The sequence below is a fragment of the Schistosoma haematobium genome, chromosome 5 (assembly GCF_000699445.3).
Source record: "Schistosoma haematobium chromosome 5, whole genome shotgun sequence".
Taxonomy (NCBI): domain Eukaryota; kingdom Metazoa; phylum Platyhelminthes; class Trematoda; order Strigeidida; family Schistosomatidae; genus Schistosoma; species Schistosoma haematobium.
The window spans coordinates 3,643,143-3,668,242 of NC_067200.1; the positions used below are offsets into that span (position 1 = coordinate 3,643,143).

General features: G+C 36.1%; 1 protein-coding gene across 1 annotated transcript; it reads right to left on the bottom strand.

The window, feature by feature from the left end:
- Window positions 1–1,141: 1,141 nt before the first annotated feature.
- On the bottom strand, window positions 1,142–23,497 carry MS3_00008979 (uncharacterized protein; the record flags this gene model as incomplete). Its single annotated transcript, XM_051217323.1, has 7 exons — window positions 1,142–3,752; window positions 10,890–10,955; window positions 14,520–14,730; window positions 17,755–17,901; window positions 20,428–20,686; window positions 21,774–21,862; window positions 23,224–23,497. The coding sequence occupies 7 exons, from the start codon at window positions 23,495–23,497 to the stop codon at window positions 3,662–3,664; spliced, it is 1,137 nt and encodes a 378-aa protein (XP_051064707.1). The 3' UTR covers window positions 1,142–3,661.
- Between the last annotated feature and the right edge of the window lie 1,603 nt (window positions 23,498–25,100).

Genomic DNA, 25,100 nt, shown 5'->3' on the forward strand with positions numbered 1-25,100 from the left:
GGACCGTCCTCACAGTAATATTTAGTAAAGATGTATTATCCGTATAGGTGATATGGGCTTTTAATTGGCATTTTAAATTTGTACTCTTTATTTGTCACAAACTAATCAATTTTGTGCTACTATTGAAAACGAAGGAGCGATAAAAAGCTATTTTATCATATATAAAACCACTTGTTGTCGAGTACTTTCTATTATTCCATGAGTTGGATATTTAATCTTCAGGTTTCTTCTAGAACTCTAAACCAGTGAAATTACTGTGTCATCATCGAAAAGTGCAATTTCGTCTCTAATCAGTTTGAGATATATGGTGATGATCATCTAACCCCACTGCCAACAAATATTTAATTCCCGACATGTTTGAGCTTCACAACTCACAGTGTCTTTTAGAGCTTCAAAAGGATATTGAAGTAAGTCACTAGTGAGTAGACTGCTACAATTTATTCGGAGTGTTTAGAGATTTATTTAATTTATTGATTACATTCGTTACAGATTAAGAATTGAATGTTTTGGTCAAGATTCCAACTGGAGTCGATGGTGCCTGTTACGGAAGAGTGTTATATCAGGACGAAACAACTGTTTATTTCTTCCTGACTTACAACACTCTTCCGCCTGAGATTAATCTCTATTAAACTGGTCAGTTCATTACAATAGGTTAATTATTTAGTATTTGCAATACAATAAACCTGTAAGTGAGGGTCCTGGGTTCGAACCTCGTGAGGCGAATTCATGGATGCGTAATGCCATTGAGGAGTCCAACAAAAGGACGAAACGGCCGACCAGTGTCCCCAGGTTTTCCGCGGTTGTCTATCTTCAATTTACTCATGATCTCAGCTATTGAAATTTATTATGTTTTATGTTTAGATTCATACAGACTCCAATTCTCTATTATTAATTGAAGAGGTTTGTATGCAAAATGAATCTTGTAATTACAGTTCATAACTAACTTGTTATTTGACAGGAGAGTTTCATAAAATCTGACAACCTCAATAAGTTTTATTTAAATAATAAAACTTTGGTGAGAATTACTAACAACTGATCACAAGGTATTGTTCAATTGAATCTTCCTATTGATTTTTAGGATCGCAATTGATCAGTCTTTTATTGGTATATATGCATACTGTACGAATCAATGAATTATGACTTACGATGCTGGAATTTGTTGAATGCCGTTAATCGGCATACTACCTCTGAGCGCAGACAAGGGGGTGCAGTTCCTGTAAGAGGCAATGCACTGCAAAGAAAAACACAGAATATCAAGACAATAGGGACTGAAGAAAAGTGGTAAATATATGAGACAGATATTTAGTATGCACAATTATCTTCTCATCAAACAAAAAACTGATAATCAAATCAATCTATGGAATTAGTGGTTAAAGTAGAATCGTTTGTATTTGTTAAGAGTGAATAAATAAATGTAAAGTGGAACTTAGACAATTGTTCTTTAGTCAGTCAGTCAGTCAATTAGATACAACCTAGGAACAGGCATATTTATGAAACGGTCCAAGTTGGCACACTTCATTGACACAACAAGATGAACACCGATTCATAGAATTAGTCACTTCAATGGTAGTAATGCTTAAAAGAAAGATTGTATACAAGGTTATGATACAGGAAGAAAGAATTAGTTCGTAGAAAGAAAGATATAAATCAATTTTTATCTCTAAATTTAAGGGAAGACAACTAGTGTACACATCTATACCATTGTGATCGATTCTGAGCCATGTCACACAGAATCTCCAACCATTGGTTACGATTGTCACGTGGACCCCAACCAACTAGTCTTTATCTACTGATATGAGTCAGACTAGAAGTTAGTGACTTGAAGCACTGATTTCGCGTTTTAGTGTGTCCGCGCCTATCTTTCTGGCACATATCTACCACACTAGTCAGTATTGCGCGTCGTGGTAATCGGTGTTCAAGCATACGTAACACGCGGCTCAACGATCTCATTCGATGAAGATTTACAACCTCATCAAGTGATTTACATCATTCCCTAATACCCTACGTCTAACCTCACTTTTACTTACCCGGTGATCCCAGCAGATGAGAGCAATACTTCTAAGACATCTGTGGTCAAACACTAGTAGCTTACGAACATTTTCTACTCCTAATGGTCACGTTTCGCAGCCGTTAAGTAGAACAGAACAAACTGCCGCGAAGTACACTCATCCCTTAATCTATAAACGGATATCTCGCCTTCGTCATAGGTCACGTAATTTGTCGAAAGCCAAACGAGCCTTTCGAATCCGTGCTGAGATTTCGTCAGACACCAACCCATTAGGGTTGATCAGAGTTCCAAGATAAATGAAGTTGTCAACGCGTTCGACTACTTCACTCCCTATCCCTAGTTCAGGTGTTGACGCAGACCAGTCCTGAAGCAAAAACTTGCATTTCGAGAGAGAGAGAGAGAGAAACACATCCCAAACATTCTGCCATTATTGCTCAGTGTTATCAAAAGACTGTGCATTTTATCAGCGTCTTCACCAAACAGGACTATATCACCTGTGTATTTTAAGTCGATGAGTGGACCTCCTGGTAAGAGATCGATACCCGAAAATTCAGTTGGTGAGAGTATTATTTGCATCAGTAGGTCTGTGACGACGTTAAAGAAAAATGGAGAAAGTGGACAACCTTGACGGACACCACATGAGGTTGTAAAAGCAGATGACGATTCCTCATAAGCACTGATCTGACTAGTAGTGTTCGAGTGAAAAGCCCTCACAAGACTTATGTACTTCTGAGGTACACCTTTAGTGAATATATGTGTATACATATATTATAAGTTGTTAGGATCTGAGGAGAAGCTAATCAAATAATAATGAATTCATGTTGTTTTGGCCAAATCTGAATTCTGACTCTCTTCAAAATTCTAAACTTGTCACTTAGTTCTAATTCATCATATATTCTGTTCCATTCCAGTTTATATAATCACAATAGTCTAAATAATACAAGTTACTTGAGGACGATTTTAAGTTTTCTGATTGGTAGTCTAGGAATAAGAAGAATTGTCTTAGGTTATCAAGTGTTAACTGCGTTAATGCGATTATAAGTGTTAGGACAGTATACAATATTACAACAAAATTTCATTACTGCATCTGTGTTAATCCAAAAATATGCATTATGTTAATCCATAGATGAATGTATACTACAAACATGGATCAATCTTCATTAGAAAAAGAAGGTGAAAGAAAGAAATAATTTGTGTTTCCATAGTAACGGAAGGTTTTGACAAAAACTGTGTGACTTACCTTCCAACTCTTTGTGGAAGACCGTCAATCATGTTACTCGCTGTTGGAGTAAGTGGCATTGGTAAACCTGTTAGTGGAACTGGCCTGTTGAAAAACATAAATCGTAAATTCATAAAAATATGAATCCAACAATCATGTGTTCATTAGTGACCAGTTTCGAGATGAGTTATAGTGAGAAGCCATGAAAAATGGATTTCGACCGTGTCAGGTGTTTTGGGTTGGGAATTAGATTTATAATTCTCATCACAAACTGACATCAGTTATAATGCCGAAATTCTATTTAAATAAATGAAGTGAATGCAGTTTGTGCCAAAATCTGAGACCCGTTACCCTAAATCCGATTGGCTCGTCCATAAACTATAGACTTACCGAAACGTCTAACACTTCAAAGAAAAAAATCAATGAATTATGACTTACGATGCTGGAATTTGTTGAATGCCGTTAATCGGCATACTACCTCTGAGCGCAGACAAGGGGGGTGCAGTTCCTGTAAGAGGCAATGCACTGCAAAGAAAAACACAGAATATCAAGACAATAGGGACTGAAGAAAAGTGGTAAATATATGAGACAGATATTTAGTATGCACAATTATCTTCTCATCAAACAAAAAACTGATAATCAAATCAATCTATGGAATTAGTGGTTAAAGTAGAATCGTTTGTATTTGTTAAGAGTGAATAAATAAATGTAAAGTGGAACTTAGACAATTGTTCTTTAGTCAGTCAGTTAGTCAACTCCATCTTGAGCCCCTCTGGGCCTGCCGCCGTTCCCGAGCCCAGATAAAGGAGAAGGGTCGGGATGGGGCTACTGACCCCACCCCGTAGAAATCTAACTTGCTCAAATAAACGCCAACCAGAAAACTTTATTCTAACCACTTAAACTTTGCCCTGGGAATCTGAAAGTCTTCATTTAGAATAATTATGACGCCTCTTGATAAATCCGAGTTTCTTTGGAAGTCACGAAGCCGATGGCTCTTCTTACAACCAGAGCAACCATTTATTTAGGTACATTGAATACTCGTACAATGTGGTAGACCGGAAGAGTCTTTCAAATTGCTGCAGAAATGCGGAGTTACAACCTAGAGGTGCTTGGGATCAGCGAAACACGTTGGACGCAAGCTGGACAACAACGACTAGTGTCAGGGGGGCTTCTGTTATTTTTCGGCTATGAAGAAGAAAATGCCCCGCATACACAAGGAGTTGCATTGGTGCTGTCCAAACAAGCACAAAATGCACTTATAGGAAGGGAATCTCATGGACCAAGGATCATCAAATGCTCTTTCAAAACAAAGAAAGGGGGCATTTTAATGAACGTCATCCAATGCTATGCGTCTACCAACGACTACAATGAAGACGCTAAAGATCAATTCTACAATAGGCTGCAGTCAGTCGTCGAGAAGTGCCCAACGATGGACTTGACCTTTCTGATGGGAGACCTAAATGCCAAGGTTGGAACGGACAACACTGGATATGAAGACATCATGAGACGACACGGACTGATAGAAAGAAACGAAAATGGTGAGAGATTTGCAAACCTATGTGCCTTCAATAAACTGATCATAGGCGGTACCATATTCACACATAAACGCATTCACAAAACCCCATGGACTTCACCGGATCATACTAAGCAGAATCAAATCGACCATTTCTGCATCAACAAAACGTTCAGGAGGACTATAGAGGACGTGAGAACCAAGAGAGGAGCTGATATAGCCTCAGATCATCACTTGCTGGTCACCAAGGTGAAATTTAAACTGAAGAAGCACTGGACAACGGGGCGAACAACATCACAAATGTTCAATACGGCTTTCCTTCGGGATACTGACAAACTCAACAAATTCAAGATAGCTCTCAGCAGTAAGTTCCATGCCTTTCATGATCTACTCAATGGAGAAGGAACTACTATGGAGAGCAACTGGAAAGGGATCAAAGAAGCAATCACTTCAACATGTCATGAGGTTCTGGGCCACAAGAAGCACCACCACAAGGAATGGATCACTGTTGACACTGGATAAGATTCAAGAAAGGAGGAACAAGAAGGCAGCAATCAATACCAGTCGAACAAGAGCAGAAAAAGCCAAGGTACAAGCTGAATACACAGAACTAAACAAGCAAGTGAAGCGGAGCATCAGAACTGACAAACGTAAATATGTGGAAGATTTAGCAACGACGGCGGAAATGGCTGAAAGAGAAGGAAACATGAGAGAACTGTATGACATAACAAAGAGACTCTTTGGAAATCGCCGCAAACCTGAACGACCAGTGAAAAGCAAGGAAGGCAAGGTAGTCACCAACATTGAAGAGCAACGAGACAGGTGTGTAGAACACTTCAAAGAACTCTTGAACCGACCAGCCCCACTGAACCCACCCAACATTGAAGTAGCTCCCACGGACCTCCCAATCGATGTTGGCATTTGACAGCGTGAACAGGAAAACAATATGGAGGCTTCTTCGACACTACGGCGTGCCTGAGAAGATAACCAATATCATACGGAATTCCTATGATGGATCAAACTGCAGAACAATGCATGGACGACGGTTGACAGACTCGTTCGAAGTAAAGACCGATGTCAAGCAAGGTTGCTTACTACCACCCTTCCTCTTTCTCCTGGTAATCGACTGGATCATGAAGACGTCAACATCTGGAGGGAAGCATGAGGTGCAGAGGCCATCTAGGATGCAGTTCCACGATCTAGACTTCACAGATGACCTGGTTCTTCTATCGCACACGCAACAACAAGTGCAGGTGAAAAAGACCAGTGTAGCGGCGGCCTCAGCAGCAGTAGGTCTCAATATACACAAAGGGAAAAGCAATATTCTCTGAAACAAAACAGCATATACCAATCGAATCACACTTAACATAGAAGAGTTGGAAGATGTAAAAACATTTACATATCTGAGAAGCATCATTGATGAACACAGTGGATCTGATGCAGATGTGAAGCCGCGGATAGGCATAGAGAGAGCAGCATATCTAATACTGAAGAACATCTGGAACTCAAAACAACTGTCAAACAACATCAAGGTCAGGATTTGCAATACAAACGTCGAGACAGTTCTACTGTATGGGGCAGAAACTTGGCGAACTACAAACAGTGTCAGTTATGATAGAAAGCTGCCGGGTATTTATAGTTTTTAGTAAAAACAAAATGATCATTATAGTTATCCAATCCGCACATAGGGGAGTTATTAGCATTGTCCAATAGGGAAGCTAAACGTGGTGATTCTGAAGTATTCTTCCAAAAGATGACTGGGTAGAATATCTTTGGCTCTTTTTGAGCTTCTTAGAGCTTCTTCGAGTTCACCCGTGGACCGTCCTCACAGTAATATTTAGTAAAGATGTATTATCCGTATAGGTGATATGGGCTTTTAATTGGCATTTTAAATTTGTACTCTTTATTTGTCACAAACTAATCAATTTTGTGCTACTATTGAAAACGAAGGAGCGATAAAAAGCTATTTTATCATATATAAAACCACTTGTTGTCGAGTACTTTCTATTATTCCATGAGTTGGATATTTAATCTTCAGGTTTCTTCTAGAACTCTAAACCAGTGAAATTACTGTGTCATCATCGAAAAGTGCAATTTCGTCTCTAATCAGTTTGAGATATATGGTGATGATCATCTAACCCCACTGCCAACAAATATTTAATTCCCGACATGTTTGAGCTTCACAACTCACAGTGTCTTTTTAGAGCTTCAAAAGGATATTGAAGTAAGTCACTAGTGAGTAGACTGCTACAATTTATTCGGAGTGTTTAGAGATTTATTTAATTTATTGATTACATTCGTTACAGATTAAGAATTGAATGTTTTGGTCAAGATTCCAACTGGAGTCGATGGTGCCTGTTACGGAAGAGTGTTATATCAGGACGAAACAACTGTTTATTTCTTCCTGACTTACAACACTCTTCCGCCTGAGATTAATCTCTATTAAACTGGTCAGTTCATTACAATAGGTTAATTATTTAGTATTTGCAATACAATAAACCTGTAAGTGAGGGTCCTGGGTTCGAACCTCGTGAGGCGAATTCATGGATGCGTAATGCCATTGAGGAGTCCAACAAAAGGACGAAACGGCCGACCAGTGTCCCCAGGTTTTCCGCGGTTGTCTATCTTCAATTTACTCATGATCTCAGCTATTGAAATTTATTATGTTTTATGTTTAGATTCATACAGACTCCAATTCTCTATTATTAATTGAAGAGGTTTGTATGCAAAATGAATCTTGTAATTACAGTTCATAACTAACTTGTTATTTGACAGGAGAGTTTCATAAAATCTGACAACCTCAATAAGTTTTATTTAAATAATAAAACTTTGGTGAGAATTACTAACAACTGATCACAAGGTATTGTTCAATTGAATCTTCCTATTGATTTTTAGGATCGCAATTGATCAGTCTTTTATTGGTATATATGCATACTGTACGAATCAATGAATTATGACTTACGATGCTGGAATTTGTTGAATGCCGTTAATCGGCATACTACCTCTGAGCGCAGACAAGGGGGTGCAGTTCCTGTAAGAGGCAATGCACTGCAAAGAAAAACACAGAATATCAAGACAATAGGGACTGAAGAAAAGTGGTAAATATATGAGACAGATATTTAGTATGCACAATTATCTTCTCATCAAACAAAAAACTGATAATCAAATCAATCTATGGAATTAGTGGTTAAAGTAGAATCGTTTGTATTTGTTAAGAGTGAATAAATAAATGTAAAGTGGAACTTAGACAATTGTTCTTTAGTCAGTCAGTCAGTCAATTAGATACAACCTAGGAACAGGCATATTTATGAAACGGTCCAAGTTGGCACACTTCATTGACACAACAAGATGAACACCGATTCATAGAATTAGTCACTTCAATGGTAGTAATGCTTAAAAGAAAGATTGTATACAAGGTTATGATACAGGAAGAAAGAATTAGTTCGTAGAAAGAAAGATATAAATCAATTTTTATCTCTAAATTTAAGGGAAGACAACTAGTGTACACATCTATACCATTGTGATCGATTCTGAGCCATGTCACACAGAATCTCCAACCATTGGTTACGATTGTCACGTGGACCCCAACCAACTAGTCTTTATCTACTGATATGAGTCAGACTAGAAGTTAGTGACTTGAAGCACTGATTTCGCGTTTTAGTGTGTCCGCGCCTATCTTTCTGGCACATATCTACCACACTAGTCAGTATTGCGCGTCGTGGTAATCGGTGTTCAAGCATACGTAACACGCGGCTCAACGATCTCATTCGATGAAGATTTACAACCTCATCAAGTGATTTACATCATTCCCTAATACCCTACGTCTAACCTCACTTTTACTTACCCGGTGATCCCAGCAGATGAGAGCAATACTTCTAAGACATCTGTGGTCAAACACTAGTAGCTTACGAACATTTTCTACTCCTAATGGTCACGTTTCGCAGCCGTTAAGTAGAACAGAACAAACTGCCGCGAAGTACACTCATCCCTTAATCTATAAACGGATATCTCGCCTTCGTCATAGGTCACGTAATTTGTCGAAAGCCAAACGAGCCTTTCGAATCCGTGCTGAGATTTCGTCAGACACCAACCCATTAGGGTTGATCAGAGTTCCAAGATAAATGAAGTTGTCAACGCGTTCGACTACTTCACTCCCTATCCCTAGTTCAGGTGTTGACGCAGACCAGTCCTGAAGCAAAAACTTGCATTTCGAGAGAGAGAGAGAGAGAAACACATCCCAAACATTCTGCCATTATTGCTCAGTGTTATCAAAAGACTGTGCATTTTATCAGCGTCTTCACCAAACAGGACTATATCACCTGTGTATTTTAAGTCGATGAGTGGACCTCCTGGTAAGAGATCGATACCCGAAAATTCAGTTGGTGAGAGTATTATTTGCATCAGTAGGTCTGTGACGACGTTAAAGAAAAATGGAGAAAGTGGACAACCTTGACGGACACCACATGAGGTTGTAAAAGCAGATGACGATTCCTCATAAGCACTGATCTGACTAGTAGTGTTCGAGTGAAAAGCCCTCACAAGACTTATGTACTTCTGAGGTACACCTTTAGTGAATATATGTGTATACATATATTATAAGTTGTTAGGATCTGAGGAGAAGCTAATCAAATAATAATGAATTCATGTTGTTTTGGCCAAATCTGAATTCTGACTCTCTTCAAAATTCTAAACTTGTCACTTAGTTCTAATTCATCATATATTCTGTTCCATTCCAGTTTATATAATCACAATAGTCTAAATAATACAAGTTACTTGAGGACGATTTTAAGTTTTCTGATTGGTAGTCTAGGAATAAGAAGAATTGTCTTAGGTTATCAAGTGTTAACTGCGTTAATGCGATTATAAGTGTTAGGACAGTATACAATATTACAACAAAATTTCATTACTGCATCTGTGTTAATCCAAAAAAATATGCATTATGTTAATCCATAGATGAATGTATACTACAAACATGGATCAATCTTCATTAGAAAAAGAAGGTGAAAGAAAGAAATAATTTGTGTTTCCATAGTAACGGAAGGTTTTGACAAAAACTGTGTGACTTACCTTCCAACTCTTTGTGGAAGACCGTCAATCATGTTACTCGCTGTTGGAGTAAGTGGCATTGGTAAACCTGTTAGTGGAACTGGCCTGTTGAAAAACATAAATCGTAAATTCATAAAAATATGAATCCAACAATCATGTGTTCATTAGTGACCAGTTTCGAGATGAGTTATAGTGAGAAGCCATGAAAAATGGATTTCGACTGTGTCAGGTGTGAGACAATCATCTACCGAATACAAGAGAAGATGTCCGTGGAACATCATAGATTGATTGAAGTAAGACTTTAACATCATTTGATGCCAAGTTTGTGGTCTAGAAGTTTAGTATTCATGCACGAAATCTTAGAAAACTATCCAGACGCCGACTCACTTTCTGCAAGACTGATATGTATCTATAATTGACCGATCAATGGGCTATGATAGATACAGGTACACCATCGTAACGAGCGACAAGTAACATAAAGCCTAGGTCCAGAGTTTTTGTCAACTACCTCCAACCACCACCTTGTATCTCAGCATAGTGCATACGATATCGAGTCATCTATACTGGTAGTCACATCACAACTTGATCGATAAAATTCGATACGCACTAAGAAGGACCTGACATACATAACACTGATTGCTACCCAGTGATCATCTCATTCCAAAAAGTATGTTCCTTTGCCTAGGATCCGTCGTGGTTTAAATGATCATCTTGATAAATCCATGATGGTTTGAAATATAATAATAATTTTCCCTGCTCACTATGTTTTCATTTTGGACTAGATTTTAGGATAGAAGAAAGGCGTGCATGATGATCCACTAGTGGCAATTTAATGTTGGCCGTTGTCTATCGAAGCATATCATATTTCAAAGCTCAGGCTGTTTGTCTGTTAATGAAAACGTTTATTACATGTATACAGAATCACAGCCCGGATTCTTATCCATCAATCGACTAAGGAACATATAAGAAAACCATATTTTCATAATAGTGGATAAGTTGGTTTATCATTTTGCTATGCTGGTATAACAAAATTTATCCAATTACATTAGTTAACGGCATGAATACTCCAGTTAATCATAAAATCAAATCAACTTATAACTCACGACGCTGGAATAGATGTTAATGCTATTGGGCTATCTGTCACTGAAGCACGGGCCATTGAAATGGACCTACAAAAACATAATAAAGTAAGAATCTCATGCAAATGTGTCTTGGTAGATGTATCTCACTAGATCGGTTCGTAATCTTATCACATTGAACGATCTCCACAGTGCTGTAGTGATAATTATCGTGTGCTCACTAGTGACTAGCTCTGAGAGGAAATCTCAAGAGTTCTAGTGAATTTCAACTGTGTTGGTTATGAATAAGGTACTTATGGAAGAAAATTGGACAAAGTAACTCAATATCGTCAGTCGATTGAAGTTAAACCTGTACACTATTGAATTCTGGCCCTGTAGTTTCAAGGATAAGCGTTCGTTCGCGAAATCGTGGTTCTTTCATTTGGTCTTCAGGTGTGGGTCCGTGGATACACATCGATGAACAGCTTCATCCCTGAACGAAACAGCTATCCAGTGTTTGTGTTTAACTTAGACTGGTCATCAATCTCAAATAAATTCAACGATTTCCACAACTCCATACTGGTAAACCAAAAGGTCACAAAATCAAACTATTATATCCTGAGGACAATGTAGATAGCGAAATAGATAAATTAAAGGATGCGTTACGAAATAATGGATATCCAGATAATTATGTATGAAATTTCTGTCAGAAGGTAAAAACAGAACAAACTTCGGCCAAAAAACTTGATGTTAATGCGGACATAGCGAGTAATATTTTAACAAGTCGACTCAAACAATCTAATGAAATGATATTTTATAGCACCGAGTTACATATAATCTCAAACAAACTAGTACTTACACAACAAATTAAGGATAGGTTACTGATAATGAGGTCCTCCATTTGTGTACATTAATTTAACTGCTCCTGTGGAGATAGTTACACAGGGCATACTCAGAGGGCTTTATCCTTGCTTGCTGGTGAACATGTACCAGCATGTTTGGCAAAAGGAATCACGAAATCTGTTAACAGCGTCATTTTTTCTCGTTTAACATAGTGAACAGAATATAAAAATAAACGAAGCTTTCCCTATTTTTTATCAAGCTCTTAACAATCTACATAACGGAACGAGATTACGATTCTTCTACATACCTTAAGCCCCCTGGATCAACTCCTGAAAATCTAACTTATGTATCCAAAAGAGGTATATCTGGCCCCTATGTTTACATTCGTCCACAACTAGATCACTAGATACATAAACTGGATGTTATAAACGTCGTATCACACCTCCCAATAGCTTAAGTGCTTATAACTTTTTTAATCTACCCATTCAGATTTCCCAATTCACATAAGTTATCTATAATAATTACTTTGACATATTATATCCATGGTTCTGCTGTATGGAGCGGAAACTTGGAGAACTATGAAAGCCATCATCCAGAAGATACAATTGTTTATTAACAGTTGTCTACTCAAGATACTTCGGATCTGTTGACCAGACATTATCAGCAACAACCTACTGTGAGAAAGAGTGAGTTGTAGAATGGTGGTCGGTGGCCTATTCTCCATTGTGGGTAACAGGCGTAAGTAAACAAGTGAGTACGTAAAGTAAGTAAGTAGGGCACGCATTAGCAGATAAGAGCGAATGCTGAATAAGTGTCTCAGAAAAGTTAGTAAGTGTAATGATTATGATGACGATGGTAAGATGTGTGAATAAGATAAGTTTAAGATATAAAAATGGACATCATTCAAATTATGTCATCATATCATAAAATTGATTTTTAACTAGTTGAGCCCGAAGTTGGCCAGAGTAAAAGGAGCGGTTGAACATATTTCTTTCAGATGAAAAACTCTGATTGTTTTTTATCCGAATAGAAGTTGTTTCAGCCGTCTGCAGGATTCTCACTCTGACGGAATTAGATGAACTGCTGTTAACACGATATGTTAAGCCGATAGTTACCTATTTAACTAGGTTAGACGAACTACTGAAGGCACACAAACCGGATATCCATTTGAGACTAATTTTGGACATGCACGATTCCTCTTATCATACTGTGGCAAAGCGGTTAGTATCCGTTTTAAAACTACTCTACAAACATCTGGTGAAGCATAGTTTCATGAACTGATCAATGTTAGGTCAATGTATTAACTTTCGACAGCCAAAATAAGGGATACATTAAGGAATTATGCGTAAAAAATTGTGAACTTTATCATATAATACAACATAAGTACTTCAATGTTGTGTTATTTATAATTTAGAAAGGTTATTTAATAAAGATCAGAATGATTCGTAATAAAGTGTCAGGTTGTTCTCAATATAATATTAATACAATAAATCATGTGGATAAAATACATAGTAGGGGAATTTCGTCTCGTTAATCGAGGTAATATTAACTACTTACGTATTTATTTACTTACGCCTGTTACCCACAATGGAGCATAGGCCATCGACCACCATTATCCAACTCACTCTGTCCTGGACCTTCCTTTCCAGTTCTATACAATTTTTGTTCATTATTCTCATGTCTGTCTCCATTTCTCGACTTAATGTGTTCTTTGGTCTTCCTCTTCTCCTTTGACCTTGAGGGTTTCATGTGAGGGCTTGCCTTGTGACGCAGTTCGGTGCTTTCCTCAATGTGTGTCCTATCCACTTCCAGCGATTCTTTCTGATTTCTTCCTCCACTGGGATCTGGTCCGTTCTCTCCCACAGTAGGTTCAAGTTGTCATACATCAATTCTTGCCTAATCCATATTATTCTACATACAACGTAATTTTGGATTTTCAGTTACATTATTCTCTCTCTCACCCCATGTTGACCATACTTATTCTGATCATTCATTTCACTTATAAACTGATTCAAGCTAACACTTCATATTAGTCATCCCAACATTAACGATGGCAAACAATCCTTGATTCACATGTTACAATTTTATATGTACTTTGCGTAGGACCTAGCCAGTTTTATAGATTATTAAGTTGGATATATAATTATAGAACTTAATGAGAAAGAAGTATTTCCTAGAGTTCTAATGAGAAGCTGTGACCAATGGAGTTCTACCAGGTCTGTCATGGGATAATAACTCAATGAAGACAATGATGGACGGTCTCACAATATCCTGAATTGGTTGAAGTTAACATTAACACTGTTGGATGCTGGCCGGCTCAGTGGTCTAGAGGTTAAATGTTCGCGTGTGAGGCCGATACGCCCTGGGTCCGAATCGTGCGAGCGAGGTCGTGGATGCGCACTACCACTAAAAAGTGCCTTACTAGGACGAAATGGTCGTCCAGTGCTTCCAAGTTTTCCATGATGGTCTAGTTTTAATTGACTCATGAATTCAATTGTGTTTGAATTAGAGTAATCCAAGTGTCGAATATCATATGTCACATCATTTATTATCTGTAAGGTAGAAAAAAATGATCAACCCTGCCTGTAACTCTCCTAAAGTTACTGCCGGTTCCAAGCTCGCGTGAAGGAGGAGGATCGGACATGGAGTTAGCGACCACATCCCGTAGAAAACTAACTCGTTAAAAAAAAACACTAACCAGAAAAAATAATTAGTGCTAGTGGGAGGCTTATGCTCCTCCATAAGGAGTAATAGGCGTAACTCTATCTCTCTAGAAAAAAATAATCACACCCATCTATATATATCTATTTCCTATTCATACAGAACACTTACTGATCTCCATCAAGTTGAATTTTATTTTTATCTAACTTTGATTTCCATGATTTAGTTTCTTTTAATTTATTCAATGTTGCTAAATCTGTTGATGCTAAAATGGAACTATTCCTTCGTCGACGTCTACGTAATAAACAAATAAGTAATAAGATCAATGCAGCCAATAACAGTAATGATGCTAAAACAATTAATGCAATTGCAGCTGGATGTACTACAATGAAAATATAAAATAAAAAAAATAAATAATTCTATTTTAGTTACATAGATTAGATCATATTACATAATAGTTAAGTTTTAATAATATAGATTGTATTCATCATAGGCTAATTGGAATTGGAGATAGTCTTGTAAATTGCCAAGTTTTACTTGACTACCTACTTACATCTGTAACTCTTTGTGTAACATAACCCACTTATCAGGAATCTTTAACCCACTCTGTCCTAAGTTCTACTTTTCGGTTATTTCTAAGTGCTAATAACTCTTTTGATATCTGCATTCAATTTCAAATGACTAAACACTGGATAGTTAGTTATTTCGTATTAGTATTAGATTCCTGAACAATATGCATCTATGATCCTTTCAAGAACTAAACTCAGGACCCTTATGTCTCGTAGTGAACCTTCAACCATATGTACACTTCCATCCTTAGTCAATTTGTGATGTGTGCTACAGTTATTCACACCACTGGTAATACAATAATTTCACTTCTAACATATCTGAACACCACAAGTCATAATAGATCCCAAGTGTTCTTTGGTTTTTAATGCTGACCCAACTAAGATCAGTCTGATTAATGTGTAGTGACTCACATTTATTACGAGAACACGACTGGTTTAATAAAAACAATTATTATTATAACCAACTGTACCAGTGTTTGTTTTAATGTGCTTTTGTTTCACTGTGCTAATGACAGCTATATTGTGCTTCCATTCTTATTCTTACACTTTGATTGTGACTCCGCGCGAATTCGGTTACGTTCTGTAAACAAGCTTGTATCATGGCACGATCTTGGTATCCTTTCGATACCACGAGATCGCCAGCAAATATATCTCGACTTGGTCCATTAACTGCCTTCTGATATTTGGCTTCTCGGAGATTTTATGGATTTATTTGGTTACATTCAACCTTCGGCTTCTGATTTGTTTGGCACGCGATCCTTTGTAGCGGTGTTCATAGTCAATTTTAACTCGACGCCACGCTACAAATGACTGGAAATCTCAATTTGACATCATTATGTTAAATTACTTTCTATCAAAATACAAAGTCATTAGTGAATTATTTGTATGATATGAGTTAGTTGAACAATAGGCTACTCCTGTATTTCTACTGAGAAGCCAGTCCGTTTTATGTGTTAGATAGTTATTCACCTCAGGTAATGAGTGAAGGTTACGCAATATCTTGAATTCATTGAAGTTAAACATTAATATAGTTGAATGTCGGCTCAACAGTTTACAGATCATGAGTGAAATAAAATAAACAACAACGTCTAAATGGTAACATGTTTAACATCTGAGCATCGTTTCCTTGACAGTTGAAAGAAGGGAAGCTAGTAATGAGTTTCAATCATTAGTTAACTTACATGAAGTTCATTTTGAACAAATAAAGTAACTGATAAAATGTGCTAATCAAAAGTTAGCAAATGAAAAAGGCATGTCGTGCTAATGAAAAGCTCATATTATTAACCGATAAGTGGTTTCATCTTCTAAGGAATATATATATATATATATATATATATATATATATATATATATACATAAACGCACTCTTTTGCATTTGATTTCGTTTACCTGAATGAGTCTCTCCCTTGACTGTTAGCTTTCTCATTCAGCAAACGAATAGGTCTTGTGTACAGAATATCTACGTATCAGTTTCGAACGATGCTTCTTGTGGCACACCTAATTGAGTTAGTAAAGACATTGAACACCTTCCTGAAAGTACAATGTACTGTTCTTTTCCAGACACGTAAGAACGCAGTGTGTCGGTATGTCCAGCTGTCAGTGTTAACGATGGCGAACTTATGAAGTACTAGTGGTCTTGGTATAGTGTCAAAGAGAGAATCATATTTAAGAAACGAGCGTCAAACATACTCCTTATACGTTTCCAGGTTGAAAAAGATACTTCTGAATGGGTAACTGGTAAGAAAATGTTGGAAAATCTTTTGTCCAAATTCTTGATATCAATGATTTCAGTACACACAACCGAATTACTGATCAAATACAACTCCAGGAATCAGGTTACTCTGTCCGATTTCGGTTGTTAATTCTAATGGTAATGATCACATACTTTTAATTTATAACTGATGAGATAATAAGGTATAGAGTAGGTGAAAGATTGAGGTTGTCAAAATATTAGATCTATACAGCTCAAGGAATTTATCATTGTATTTATTATTTGTGCGTTCATTCAATGACCATCCAAGGTCATTAAGACAATGTATATCTGAAACAATTGAGTGTTATTTGACTTGGCAATGTGTATCAGGATACATACCTGTGAACTGATAGCGTATCTGCCTCAAAATGTTCAATAAATGTGGAAGATCTAGCATTTTCCCATTAACTTAATGAGTAAATGTTACCCTATAGGAGAATAATTTTCATTGAAGACTTCATTTCATGCCCTAACTTTCGCTTCATTTGAATTTTTAAATCCAGCAGATTGAGATGCACTACAGCAGACTGTTCACAGTAGAAAATATGTAGTTAACTTTAGATGATGAAAATTAAGTCTCCGTTAAAAATTACTCTGTTACATAACAGTGACACGCTAAATGAACGGAAAGTGGTCAAAAAAATGCTAAATATCTTGCTTTCATTGAAAATTGATCAGTGGAGCTAATCCATATCAGGTAGAGACAAGTATCTACCTCAGTAAAATGGAAAATGGTCGCGCGATTTCGTGGATTGGTTGAGGTTAGACATTAACACTGTCGGATGCCGAGTCGGTGGTCTAGAGATTAAGCGTTCACGCACGAGACCGGAGGTTGTGTGTTCGAATCCCGCGAGCGGGATCGTGGATGCACACTGCCGAGGAGTCCCACACTAGGAAGAAACGGCCGTCCAGTGCTTCCAGATTTTCATTGGTCACATATCAATGTTAATCAAATATTATATATATTTTTATGTTATGCTTTCAATCGGTGTTTTTAAATGGGAAACAATTAACTTAACAAAATTAACTTGGATTCAAAAATGCTTAGATATATAAAATGAATAATCAGATCTGTAATACTTACAAACACATTGTTTTCCAGGATCATTTAGATTCATATCTTTCCACATAGAATTACAAAAGCAAGTAATTCCTGGAGGAGAATCACGGCATGTAGCATGTTCTCCACATGGATTAGTAAATTGTGAACATGTAACTGTACCTGAGGTGCCTATTATAGTAAGTGTTTTTAATAAAGGACAAAATCAATATTGCGAAATGTTATAACTCAAATGAAAACAAAGTATACCAGTTTGATAGTTTTGCTTGACAAAGTTTTAGATTGATTAAAAACAAATTATCTGTGTTATAATACTCTGTTTTCTTTGTCTACAACCGACTTCCAGCTGAAGAGGAAATTAGGAAAAGTTGTTGGAAGTGGATAGGACATACTTTACAGAAATCATCAAACTGCATCACGAGGCAAGCCCTAACTTGGAATCCTGAAGGGAAGCGGAAAAGAGGAAGGCCAAAAAACACATTACATCGGGAAATAGAATCAGATATGGAAAGGATGAATGACAAATGGAAAGAGCTGGAAAGGATTGCCCAGGACAGGGTTGAATGAAGAATGCTGGTGAGCGGCCTATGCTCCTCCACGAGGAGTAACATACGTAAGTTTCCTCGTCTACACGAATAGGACGTTAATTTCATATAGACGAATATCTGTACTACATACCCTTCCATTTTCTATTCTACAGTACTTCAACGTAATTCAGATCAAAAATACATGACCAGGCTGACTAGAACGTATGTATGCCTCCACACCAAAACCCAACAACAATCACACTAATAATAAGGATAGGAGAATATATAATTCATCTAACACCTATCAGACCATCTCTGCTGATCTGACTAAGCAAATGATCAATTGTTATTTACCTTACCCACAGATCAATTTCAGTAATTAATAGTTAATTTCCACATTTAAACTTATTAGTATAAAGGATCTGTGAAGAATTTCGATTTTTATACTTTGCATCATGAATTCAACACTTCCACAAAACCATTTTTACTAATGATAATCATCGGTATATTTTAAGAATCAATTCCTGATGTTCTAATGTGAAACTGTAAGAAGTAGATTTCGGTCATATCGAATATTATACAATCAGTCAATGATGATATTAGAAATTAGTTGTACAATATCGCAAATTGATTGAAGTGAGAAATGTATAGTTTGATTTTTTTCTCAGTAGTCTAGATGTTAAACACTTGCTACCAGGCCTGTGATTCCTGGGTTTGATCTAGAGTGAGGTTATTTATCTATACTGATGACGATTTCCTAGTCTAGGATACTTCATGTGTTCCAGTGATTGTCTAACGAAGTATAGTTTATGAAGTAAAGTATGCAATTCAATTCAGTTGATTGATTTGAACGTGACTGTTTGATTGGACGTTATTAGGAACACTAATTTGTTATGGTTGAACATTCTAATCAATATCATATACCATATTCCCAGTCAAACCAGTAATTTACTATTTCAAGAATAAACACATTAACCAATGAATCCTAATCAAGGCTTAAATGCTTTTTAGTACTCGAGTCTCTTATAATCTATCCGTAAACGATAATAGTAAACGGATTAGTTGTCCATTGTATTCCATTCATTTATTACTCAAAACGTATGTAATAATAGATATGAAATACTTCACCACACAGTACATTGAATAAGAAACCACATCTTTAATACAACTATACCATAAAACGTAGAGGCTGGAGCAAAAGGCACATGATTAGCTAGAAGTTATTAGAGACTAGGAAAATATATAATGCAATCTGTTGTGGATGTGGAGGAATAGACCAATAATTATCATGTTAAGTCCAATGGTGTCCTTGGACTTTAAATGGACATTTCCTATTGGTCAGTATCTGTTCACTTGTTGAATATTGTACAAAATGTTGTTTTCTATTTTTATGGTACGATGTGGTATGTTTGGTTAGTATATAAATAGAGTATGTCTGAAATAAAATGATTCATATCTCAGAGGTTGTGACTTGTGTTCTGGACTCAACTAACTGGGCTAGATAGGGAAGTGGGACCAATCGAGACTCTAGGCCGTTCGTTCGTGTTTACGTGTCACTGTAATCGATCGATAAGTACGCTGCTCTCTAATTTTCCAGTCAAAGACACAACAATTAGCACAGGGTAAAAATCCATAACACAATCCAATTGCAGTAAGAACAACAACATAGAAACACAACAATAAAGTTATCTATTCAATATATAATGATGATATAAGTACCTCCAACAGTAAGTAGACACATATTACCTCCTTAGGATCTACGTGTTTCTCGTGACCAATGATTCGAGACTTTGAGTGACATAGCTGAAAATCGTCCACAATGTCTCAGATACATTTACTGTAATCTTTTATTCATCTTCTTTTGGATCCTAACTTTCTTAATTCCTCATAAACTTCTATCATTATTTCATTAATCTATATTTTCTTCTTGTATTGAATCTTGAGTGTTTAATCTTTTTGATTACCAATAATACTACTACTACTGTCTTTACTGCTCTGGGATTAGTTTTGACAATTTCATCTCATTGTATTAATGGGGTATAATAATCTGAGCGGATATACATATGTACCAAGTTCTGCATAGCAACTAACGAACTGACTAAGTAGGATATGAATCTCAATAACAAATAAAGACAAATTTTAACACATAGAATTAAATGATTTTACTTACGTTGAACATCTAATGCATTTAGTTTAATAGATGATGGTGCTGTACTAGTTTTATTATATCCATTTATAAATAATCCATAAAGTTGATTACCCGTTAATTGTGTTCCTGTTGTTGTTGGTACATTAATCGTTGAATCACCTTTTACAGTTCGTACCACTGTACCATCTGGTCTAGTACTAGTTACTGGTGTAAAAGTCACTTGTTCACAACTTGCACCATCTGCTGCATTACTATCACCTTGTTTTAAGTAGTATGTTAACTATCATTGTTAGTAATATATTTTTTATAAGCAGGGAGAAAAAAAATGAAACAATACGATTAAAACATTAAGCATAATAACTTTTAAAGTTTGTTCACCTCAGAGATTGGGATCAAATATAGTAATAATGAAAGTCAATGGGTTTATTAGCGTCAAATAGAAAGATGATTGGAGATTTGTGATGTATATTGTCAATAATGTTGTAAGTACAATAATAAATTACTATCAGAATTAGGACGCAAATAGTAACAATCTTTGTCAGTTTGGAAATGGCACAATTACAAAATCACGACTTTATTAAGTAAACTGATGAGTTATCCAGACTTATTCAATTTGATATTGGCCTGTTGAATGTAGAAACCTTGAAGGAACCGATGTTTCATAGTGGATCGAGCTCTCAACTAAACAGCTTCACAGTCTATGATATAACTACTGAGATATCCATGTTGTCAATGAAGTTCTGTAGGACTGAAACGTTTAGAAATCACATGACACTCAGTGCAAAGTTTGTCGACCGACTATCTTCCGTAATTGGACATGTAGTGTTGAATTAATTATACTAATAGAATCAGATCAGGACTAAAGAACTCATCAGAGCTTAACCTCTTATATAACTTAAATCATTTCTGTATTGATTATTCGAATCTTAAGGTCGTTTCGTCCTACTGGTGGGACTTATCAGCAGTGCGCATCCACGATCCCACCTCGTGAGATTCAAACCCAGGACCTATCAGTCTCGCGTGTAAGCGCTTAACCACTAGACCATTGAACAGGCTGGTATCCAACAGTGTTAGTGTTTAACTTCAATCAATCCATGAAGTCGCTCCACCGTCCACCATTATCGTCAGTGATTTACTATCTTACAACAGATCCGGTTGAACTCCACTGGTCACGGTTTCTCACTAGAACTTCAGGATATACTTCTTGGAGACCAACATTTGATTATTCCTACTGATGTTCACGTTATAGGTGGATCATCTGAAAGTAATCAGTTACGTAACTATGTATAGTACAATAAAATATAAAAAAAAGAACATAATGAAATACAAAGAAAAGAGAGAGACTGTTATTAAAGACTTAAACATACTAAATCACAATATTTTGATTTTAAATTAGCATAACCAGGTGAACTTGTATTGGCATATTCTTCAATCCATTCAACTGGTGTATCATTAACTTGATTATATAAATTTGATTTAACATTGAATTTAGTAGAAACTGAAATAGAATTGAAATGAAATAAGAAATAATGATGGAACATTTTAAAATTTGTTATCATAAACTGTTTCTGGGTTCGAGTCCTGAAGTGAATATCAACTGTGTGATAAAGGTATATCTTAGATGATCAATCTTAAATAAGATGAAATGGTGCATGCATCTTGGATTTCACTACTAGTTATCATGTATTTATCTTTATAATGTTTATGACTTAAGGCAATATCAAGGTGATCTGTACAGAATGCACATATACCGATTAGAGACAAATTAATGGTAAGATTTGAATAACCAATACAAAATCGAATTCAAATATTAGTAGTTTATAGTACTTGGAAACAATTGGATAAAACAGGCTAGAACAGATTATTTAGGAGATTCCTGATAAGGAGCCTAAGTTTCACGAAAGGTAACAGGTGTGTTATGTCCCTATAAGCATAATGAATGGTAACTGTTGGAATCTATTTATGGACTCATACTATGCGCATATTTTGATCGCATAATTGTTATGTAACTAAACTATTCATATCCGTGTCCCTTTTATTATGAGCTTTATTTTGACCTATGAACTATTATTATACGATTTACCATTCTTGAGTTATGCCCAGTCTATCAATTACTACCTCTCACATTCACAGACACTTTTGGCTAATTCTTGTACAGATGTTGTTTCCTATTTTATGGTACGATGTGGTCTGTCTGATTGATATATAAACCCAGTATGCTTGAAATAAATGATTCATTTCTCAGAGGCTGTGATTGGTGTTCTGGACTTAATTGCCTGGGCTAAGCAAGAAGCAGGACCGATAAATACTCTAGACTGCTCCTACAGGTTTTACGTGTCATTGGTCCGATGATAATTCACTGCTCTCAAATTGGCGGTATCATTATGTATAGATTAACAGAGCATACAGGCCACAAGTTATAACAAGGTGTAATTGAGTAAACTGATAGTCATTTTTATCAAGTTAGTGACTAGCTGACTAGAATCATATAGTTATAATGGTTCACACTAAAAGTTCGAGCATTCACAAGTACAATCATAAGAAAAAGTGATATTAATAAAGGTAGGCATCGGAAAAAGGAATTACATTTTTCAGAGTTTGCAGTTTTTATTATTTACTGCCCGTTTCTTTGCTTCAACGATCAATAGAAAATATAGTTCTTCCAAACGTTCAATGAAGAAACTATCGTCAACAAACAAAGTAATTCATCGATTATTATTATCCCAGTCATGCTATCTTATTCATCTTTTTCAGTCAGTTGGCATAAATATTATTTTAAACAGTTCATAGTCGATAAAATTGTACAAGTTAACTAACCGAGTGGTAGCATAACCGGTGCGATTGCTGTTGACGGTTTCGTTGTCAGAGAAAATTCAACAAAACTGTATGTAGGTACTCCATCATAGGTTGGTGTTGTTGTGTCAGACGATTTTGTTGTCGTTGTAGTCGTCGTCGTCGTCGTCGATAACACGTCTACCTGCGGTTGTGCTGTTACTGTTGTTGGTTTTGTCGTTGACTGAGTAGTAGTCGTAGTATTAGTAGGAGGAGCAGGAGTAGTAGGTATAATTTCCCCTGGTTTAAGGTAAAACATTGTTACAATTAGATAATGAACAATTCACAGATAATGAAAATGATATAGCTTCAATCTAAATCATACTTTTCTCTAGATTGTTTTCATTACTAATGTTTTAACAAGAAATAATAATCGAATTCAGTAGTCTAATTATGTATCTGTTAGGCCAAGCACATAAATTATGTCATTCAATACTTTATCTCAAATATTCTTCAATTCAATATGCTTAAATTAGACAACTGACCACGTCAATAAATCTGTTGACATAGTTCCGAATACTTTAGAAAATCTATTTCTGATGCATATACAATGATTGTTTGTTGTCATCGGCATCGAAACCGAACGAATACTCCTCAATCACTTGACTGGATAATAATAATAATAATAAAATTTTCATTGGTTGTTCGAATCCTCCCATTGATGTTCAGGACTATAATTGATCAATTTCTAATTAACATATATACATCCTATACAAATTACCTTGATACTGCATGAAGTCATAAGCATCATAATGAGTGATAGATGGTGGTTAGCAGTGTAATCCGGGACGCGTGCCACTTCATATATCTTCATTCAAGAGTTGATGTTCACTCAGAGACTCAAATACAATGCTGTTCGCCTCAAACATCATCACGTTGTCCACTTAGCTAATGACTCCTAATAGTCACATGCTTGTTCAATGAGATGAAGTTTAAATTCATTTGGTATTGTTTACTTTTATCTTCCCATCGTTGTTTAGGACTGCAATTGATGCCGGTCTATCCAGCTGACGAGTCCCAACTAGGATGAAGTAGCGTACATCTTGAATTACACTACTATCCACCATCCATCTTTGATTATAAAGCTTGTGAATTAAGGCAATATCGAGGCAATCCGAACAGAATACACATATGCCAACAAGAGATTGATCAATCGCGATCCTAAACATCAGTGGGTAGATATACAAGAAAGCAATACCAAATGAATTTAGATTTAAAATCAGTTTAACAATAATGATATTACTCAACTTACAACAAATCTATTTAGAATTTTAACACATCATCAAGTCTAATAGGCATATCACTCACTTTTCCAGTCAAACAAATAAAAACCACATGCTTGATATTATGAATAGATTTGGTGTATACTTTTCGACTACTCATAAATAATATAAGTGATATATCTATGTATACTAAAAATGTATCACCTTGACCAAGATCAAGATGCATGAAGCATCAAAGAAGTAGGATTAGAGATTGTTAACAGTAATTTCACTTGCATGATTAAAACTTGTTCATCAGAATTGTGTTTTAATGAATTCGGTCATTCTTTTTAAATAAAAGAAGGAAAGAAAATAGAGATTAATTACTGGGTCTTCAGTATTATCATCATTCCAACATTGTCTTCATTGATTGATGTAATTTTCCTTGATATTTTCTTGTTATTTTTATGTTAATGACTGAAAGTGATTAGTTGAATTTTTTGATTGAAAGTTTCACTGTATTGATCGGATCAACCATTATGAAATATTATCACTTTAATGCTTAATAATAAGGTTATATGTATTTAACTCCACCTACAGCCCCTTTGAGGCTTCTGCCAGTTCCGAGCCCGTATAAAGCAGGACAGTTTGGCATGGGGT